This window comes from Drosophila subpulchrella, chromosome 3L, assembly GCF_014743375.2.
Source record: "Drosophila subpulchrella strain 33 F10 #4 breed RU33 chromosome 3L, RU_Dsub_v1.1 Primary Assembly, whole genome shotgun sequence".
NCBI lineage: Eukaryota > Metazoa > Arthropoda > Insecta > Diptera > Drosophilidae > Drosophila > Drosophila subpulchrella.
In genome coordinates this window covers 19,530,363-19,537,845 of record NC_050612.1, presented here as the reverse complement: position 1 = coordinate 19,537,845, position 7,483 = coordinate 19,530,363, and the positions used below count along the sequence as shown (strand labels likewise).

Sequence of the window (7,483 nt, the reverse complement as noted above, 5' to 3'; positions counted from 1 at the left end):
AAAATGAAAGCATGAAGGATCTAAATTCTTTTAAAATTAGATTAGTATTAAGTATTATTGCTAAATCTTTTTCATTTTAATGAAAAGTTAAAATATCGTAAAAGATAAAACTAAGAGTTTATTTAGTAATGGAATATAAAATTGGTTTAAGTGCATTTAGAACGTGTTGCTGCATGGACATTAAGTTCAGAAGAGAAATGATTTGAACAGGTGCTGCAGTGGCATCAGCAAAAGAAGCCATGAAGAGGAGTATGAGCAGGAGGACTATTTGGATGTGGAAGTGGGTGGATTGAGAGAGCTTGGCAAAAAGACTAATTATGTATTCATTAAAATGGCAAACGGCAGAGGGAGGCATGTGCCCGGGTACGAATGTCTGTGCCGAGCATCTGCATCCTGGGCAACCTTCGACTCCAAATGGCAACGAAATGAAAATACTGCAGCCGAAGGGTTGGAAAAGGTGAGCAGTCATGAATGCATTTCGTTGGAATACATATATAAGTATTCTCCATAATGGCCCCCGTTTTTGTGTGTGCTTGCGGATCTGTTTTCGCATTTTGATTATATCTACCTTGGCTTGATAACCTAATATGGAATGACGAATGTGTGAGCTCTTCCTCCTCCCAACTCCTGACATGAATGGAATGCCCGCGTAATGATTCCTAAATACACACATTTATCACATTTGCACGAGTTTTCTTTGAAAGCTCGGAAAGTCTGGTAATGTGTGGGGAGTAGATTGAAATTTTGTGTTTGTTGTGCCACTCTGGGGAGAAAACTAGTTGGGATTTGGTAAATTGGAGCTTTGGGAGAAATTTGTTGGTGGGGTATTAAATAAGATGCTTTAAATAAAACAACTTAAATGGTATTATATAGAATCATACATAAAATACAACCATTTCTTATAAGTGTTTTGATTTTGATGTACATTACATTGCGATGCCTTATCTGTTTATACCTATATAAACTATATTATACAGCATCTTACTCAAAGTTAAAGAATTTCTTATAAGGTGGGTATGCAATTTACTTTATTTAATGAATATTTATGAATATTAATGTGTGCTCTATCCTAGTTCTTCTATAGTTCTTGATTGTTCATTCCGACGGGTTGATCTTCGTCCTGCTTCTCATTTGGAGAAACCCCCAAAGATGCCCTTGAAGAATCGGTAGATGGGCTTCGGGATCTCCACAGCGAACAGAACAGAGCTCTCCTCCTCCTCCTGGACGACTCCAACCGGTCCAGCCGACTGGGAGCTCTTTCCGCTTCCCAAAGATTGCTTCTCGAACCGTTTCTGCTGCTCGCTGAGATGGCTGAGGATCAGCTGCTGGATGGCAGCCCGCTCCTTCTGAATTTGGCTAAGACCGTTGTTGGCCTGGAGCTTAAGAGGCTGACTCACATGCACATTGGTGGCCTTGATCAGATCCTGGAAGCTGATACTGCCCGAAGAAGCCTTGCCTTGGAACATTTCCGGAGCGGGAACCAAAAGAGGCAGAGCAGCTAAATTCACGGGCAGCACGACATTGGCATCGCCCTTTTGACCATCTTTGGAAACCTGATTGGCCAGAGGATTGGGGATCAGGTAGAAATTGGGCTTCTGAGATTGCTGCTGACGCTGTTTCTGCTCCTTTTGGGTTTCCTCCGAAAAGGCTCGGAGCTTTCCAATGTAATCGTATGTCACATTACCCTGCGATCCAGTCACGTTCTGGCTCTGATACTTGTTTACGTAGAAGGGATTCGGAAGAAGCACCAAGCTGAGACCCACAACGTTGGGGAAGTCCGTAAAGGGATTGGGCAGGTAGGGGAATGGCTTGGTCCCCCCGTGGATATGGGTCTGGTAGGTCACATTGCCTGTGGAGTTGGCAGTCTGATTTAGATTAATATAGATGGGTTGCTGCTGCTCTAGTTTCTCGAAGGGATTGGGCAGGAAGGGAAAGGGAAATCCGGTCTTCTTCTGGTTGGAATAGTAGATGGTCTGGTTGCGGATTTGCTCTGTCACATTGGCATCCGCTGTAGTGGTGTTCACCACGGAAATGATTTCCACCTTTGGATGGGATTGGTATTTGTTGTAGAGGTTCTGATACTGGTTGGAAGAGGATAAAGATCCGTCAATCAATTGCACTTCCGGGTACTTGAAGATCTTGTCCAGGTCTTGAACAGATCGACCCTGAGTATTGGGGAGGTTTTGAGCAGGGACTACTTCTTTTTTAGGCAGTCTCTGATCCTTGGGTATCTCATTGGAAGTGGGTTGGACTTCTTGCACTTCGACTTCCTGGTTTATATTGGTGATTTTTGGTGCAACTTCTACGGATTTGATGTCATCAGAAGGATCTACCTTGGCGTGCACCAGCTGGGGTTGGCTTTCCTGGACATTAGGAAGGTTTTGAGTGCTCACATCTGATTTGGGCAGTTCTTGATCCTTAGGTATCTCATTGGAAATGGGTTGGATTTCTAGACTTTCTTTGGTGACTTCTGGTACAACCTCTATGGGCTTAATGACATCAGAGGGAGCCTGGCTTTCCTGGACAACTTGGGCATTGATGGAGTTGGCCTTCTGAGTTTGTGTTGCCTGATTTTCATTGGTAACTTTCAGTTCTACGGGTTTAGTAGCTTCAGAAATCGGGTTTGCCGGAAGATCTTGGGGATTGGAGGAGCTAGTCAATTGAGCTTGAGTTTCCTGGTTTCCGTTGGTCACTTCCTGCTTGACCTCTGCGGTCTTAGTTTCTTCAGGTAAAGAGGCCATCGGCAGAGTATTATCCCGATCCAAGACTCCTCCCTGAGTGGCCAGTAGAAGACCAAGGAGAACCAGAAGTCGCAGGGAATGCTAAGGGAGAAATTGAAACACCAATATGAAGTACTTCCCAAAGACTCTCTTTTGGTTGACTTACCATAATGAGTGTTTCAGCTGAACTGTGCCTATCCAGAGTATTCCCCTGCTTTTTATGCTAACCCTGGACAAAGGTCGCTTACCTAACCTAATCTGTACCGGAAATGTCCACCCATCGATCAGCTGGTTTTATTTCGACTATCCTATCCACCATTATAACCCGGGGCACTTTGGGTTCTTTTGCTATTATCGCTGCGATTTGTGTGATTTGTGTTTGGTTCACTTCACTTAAAAAGGCGCCAGTGGCAGGAATATCGGTAAAAATGGAATTGCACTTAAGTTTATATTGTGCCAGTTCTATCTGTTCTGAATCCCCTCCCCTCTCCACAGAATTTACCCGGGTTTATTTGGTACGTTTTACGTGCAACATGAAAATGCCATTGTTTCCGAGGCGCACAAACGGAAATCTATGACTCGCTTTTCAATGTTTTTGCTCGATGGAAAAATGCATGGGCGAGTGCAAAAGACTGTCGTCTGTGAGGAAAGTGAGTAGCAGCAGGAGCTTAAGGCTAAAGCGGTGGAAAGTGGGTGGGGAAATGGGGGAAAATGGGGGAAAGCCGGGTGGAATTGGGCGGTGTGTTCGGGTTCTATGGGTGCAAGTGCACATCAGCTGCATATTCATGGCAAGAGCTTTATCTTCGGAACTTTGTCGCCGCCCCATTTCCCCGGCTTTCCATTGACATGTCGCCAGGTGAGCGATGAGTCCTTGCTACCTGGTCATTGACATGACAAGTGAAAAGGGGATGGGGACATACTAGGTGAAGGGAGACAGCTTCATTCATCTCCTGCTGGGCTTTGTAATTGAATTGCCCAATGCATGGCTCGGATTTTTGGCATACTCCAATTTGATTGAAGGTTTTTGTCGTTGACAGAACTCCCACTGATTTGAATCGATTTTCGAGTTGGTCAGACCGAATACAGGGGAAAAAGAAGGAAATGGAATACTTACAGCACAATTAAGTAATGCGGAGGAGAATATTCAGAAGTCATGTCAAGAAAATCAAAAGCAAAGGAGCTTACAGGAGCTTAAGATAAATGGCCTCTTTTTAAATCAATTCCCTAATCAGATGGAAAGCATAAAAGTAAACTAAATTTCTTTAATGGGTAAAATAATGTATAACTATTTTTATACTCAAAAGACATTGTATATTAATGATTTTGTAGATAAATTATTCCTTTACGTTTATTGTGAGTATTTATATATAAATAGTAACTATTTGTAAGAGCAAAAAAGGAACTCGCAAAATAACCCAGAAAAGTAAGAGCCCCTTAACCAATGCTTAACAAAAATGCCAACTAATCAGGAACTCTAGCAAAAATGCCCCTTTATTTCTTTTTCGCCCAGGCTTTCTTTCCAGCTCAGTTTCATTTGCCCAGCTTTATTCATGCATAATTTACACTTTATTCATGCAAAAATACTATCAAGGTGCAATTATTTTCTTGTTCCGACAATGGAAAGTGTGGCTGTTTTCTGATTGGCATTTTCTTTTTTCTTTCGCATTGAAAGGAAACTAAAATCTAAGCACTTGCCAGTTGTAAAACTCGAAGAGTGGAAATGAACAGGGAACTGAGGTCCAGAACTATTCCAATTCTGCTCAACGTGAAGTTAAGGCAGAAAAAAAATAAAATAAGACTAAAAATGCTGCTGGGCCAAGAAATTATTTTCCACAGCGGCAGATGAGCTGTTGAAATTGCAAGTGCGGCACTTGCTCAATTTTTCATGAGCCTCCCACTAGTCGATTCAGTGTTTCTGCTGGTGGGTTATATCAGATCGAGTCGACTTGGGGTTACCCTTCTTCACATATTTTTTTTTAATATCTGTATTAAAAAGTTAGTATGTCTTATAGCTAAAACATGTATTTCTAAATACATGTTTAAGAAAATACTTAATATTTTAAACATATAATGGGAAAAGTTTTTATTCCTAGCAATACAAACAAAACTAGTCCAGGACATTATTTCCGTTCAACACTTTTGTCTTATTTAAATGTTATTAAATAGTATGATGCATTCCCAACGTATTGTATTGAATATCCAGCTTATATACCCGAATTACCCCCTTCGCACTGAAATCCCCCAGCAGCTAAAGACGTTGAAACTAAGGCGAAGGAATTCGCCTGAGCCGCAACCCACACAAGCTGGGCCCCAAAATCGCAACTTTGGATGCAAAAGGAGCTGCAGTGGACAGAGGGGTCGAGGAAGGGGCTGAGGGGGATCTGTGAAAAGGCGAAATTAGCAGGCAGTTCCCTTGGCAGTTCCATGAGCATCCATCGCATCGTGGCCAGACAATGAGGCGAGCCGCGGCCCTTGACTCGGCCAACTCCCAGCGTCCAACTCCCAAGACCCCGGATCCGAAGGCACACGAAAATAATAAGGAATGAATGTAAATAAATGGTGCTAGGGGTAATGGCAACGAATGGACGACAAAAACAGAAACCCCAAGAGGGGGAGGGGGCTCAGAAGAAGGGGGCCAGAAGACGACGCCCAAGGCCAAGGCAGCATCATCATCATGGTCAGTGAGATAAGCCCGGACCTGGATCGGTGTGCCACTCGCAGTTGCAGTTGCAGGAGAGCTACGTAGCACGGCAGCCCACCACAGTCGGGGGAAAGTTAATAGTAGCCGAATGAAAAAATAGAATTTTATAAGTTTGGTTAAAATAACACCCCTTTTCTTTGGTAATTTAAAGCTTACATGAAGCTTAAGAAATGTTGAAATGTTTTTTGTAGAGCTCTTTTCTTTTTAATAAGGGGAAATGTTCTAAGCTGCTTATGATCTCTACATAAATTTCTCAACAACATATTATTGCATACTTTTAGACTTCTTTGTAAACTATATCAAAAGAATACTGGTTATTACATATTTTCAGATTCTCTTTTTTTAAAGCTATTACAACTAATATTCTGTTTCAACCAAAAGAAATAGCGATTCCATTTGATCCGATGCTTTAAAGCCACTCCTATTTACAGAGCCCCTACTGTGCTGCCGGAGAATCTTCTGGCTGAGTTCCTCGGCTCTTTTCTCCTGTATCTTTTCCTTTTTTTGGGCCGAACTCTTTCATTTTGGGTGTGTGCAGTGCAGCGGCGATAAGATCAACGTGTGAGCCTCGCCAGCGCTGTGGCATCTGCAGCAGGTGTTTCGCTTTCAGGTGCTGCCACACAATATGGGTAACAAGTTGCACCATCCTGGCCAAGTTTATCGCCACATAATTCACACGGAGCCCTCAGCCGTGGAGGCCACCGCATCCACATCCACATCCGAATTGATTGACTCCCGCTGGGGAGTGGGAGTTGGAGTTGGAGTGGGGAAAATGGAAAAATCAAATAGCCCGGAGCGGTAGGAGCAGGATCGAATCCACCTGCAATACAACACTCAGCCAGGACCACGCTCCACTGGGCAAATATGGCAGGCGACACAAAGAGCTGGCACATCCCAGCATCCCAAAACATCCCACATACATCACATCCACATGCCGGTGCCATCAAGATCTGGCCATCATCGCCCATTCTCGTCCCCGTCCTCGCTTAGAATTCAAAACATTTCAGACAAATTGGCGTTGCTCTTTGAGCCCCAATGTGTGACAAAATGGAAGGCAAACAGACCGTACTGGACTAGGATCCCCTTCATCCTCTAAACTCCATGGCTCCATGCTCCTTGCTCCATCCTCCAGCTGGACAATGCAGGAGTGCGCCCGCCCTTGTTTAATTTATGCCAAAACATTTCTGAAGCGACGTTGACGACGTCATTTAGTTTGGACCGGCTCACATCGGCCCACAGCAGTTAGCCCTGTTCTCTCCAGATCCCAGCAGATCTGGCCTGGGATTGAGGTGTCACTTGATATGCAATAAATAAGCTGCTGGGAAAAGTGTTAACGAGCCTGCCGGGGCAGGAGGTGGCCATAAGTGGTGCACTGGGGAAAATAGGCATTCCAGCTTTAAAGGTTTGGAAAGGTTTCCAAAAAAGTGCTCAGATACATTGATCATTTACAGAAATACTATAGTATTTAGATTCTTTTACTTAGTTTGTACTTTACTATTCCCTACAAAATATTTCAGGTGTTTATTTTTCTTATAAAATAAAAATATTTTATATATATATAGGTATACATGTATATACCTCGGAATCTTTGTAAAATAACATAATTGCCTAAGACTGTTTTCTAGATCCATTTCTTCTCCATTCCACATTGCTCTTCTCTTAGTTTCTCTCAGTGTATGGGGGAAGCCTCCGCCGAGGGCCTTTGGACTCCGGAGAGAGCTACTTTTGTGCTGTCTGTTTTTCCAGCAGCTTGCAACGCCTTGGCGCCACAAAATGAACGCCATTCATGGGGCAACGTGCAACGACAAGAATGTGACCCATTTTTAGCACCAGTAGCCATTCTCACCTCCCCAGTCACCCGACTCCCCAGCCCCAGCCCCAAACCCAGAAGAAAACCCCACTGAGTATGCTGTTGTTTGTCTAAATGTTTGCCCATATATGGTACAGCCAGCTATATAAATATGTGAACAGCTTTTAGCACCTTGCCCCCGCACTCGAGTGGAGTTCTCAAGTGGTCGGGGCGACGTCTGAACGTGTCCCATTCCCAGTCGCCAGCCCGAAG

At 43.7% G+C, this 7,483-nt stretch overlaps 1 protein-coding gene across 1 annotated transcript; it reads right to left on the bottom strand.

Moving 5' to 3' along the window:
* Positions 1 to 1,006: 1,006 nt before the first annotated feature.
* On the bottom strand, positions 1,007 to 6,389 carry LOC119555513. Its single transcript, XM_037866932.1, has 3 exons — positions 6,342 to 6,389; positions 6,100 to 6,159; positions 1,007 to 2,822 (listed from the first exon to the last, which is right to left on the bottom strand). Exons 1-3 carry the CDS (start codon positions 6,387 to 6,389, stop codon positions 1,128 to 1,130), a joined length of 1,803 nt encoding a protein of 600 aa, XP_037722860.1. The 3' UTR covers positions 1,007 to 1,127.
* Positions 6,390 to 7,483: the final 1,094 nt, after the last annotated feature.

What these genes read in the sequence shown, in the direction of transcription:
- LOC119555513 (XM_037866932.1), bottom strand. Translation starts at nt 6,389, where the DNA reads ATGGGCGATGATGGCCAGATCTTGATGGCACCGGCATGTGGATGTGAT. An exon ending in CACCGGCATGTGGATGTGAT is followed by an intron (nt 6,160 to 6,341) that starts GTATGTGGGATG and finishes CCCACTCCCCAG; the next exon opens with CGGGAGTCAATCAATTCGGA. An exon ending in CCTCCACGGCTGAGGGCTCC is followed by an intron (nt 2,823 to 6,099) that starts GTGTGAATTATG and finishes TTTCTCCCTTAG; the next exon opens with CATTCCCTGCGACTTCTGGT.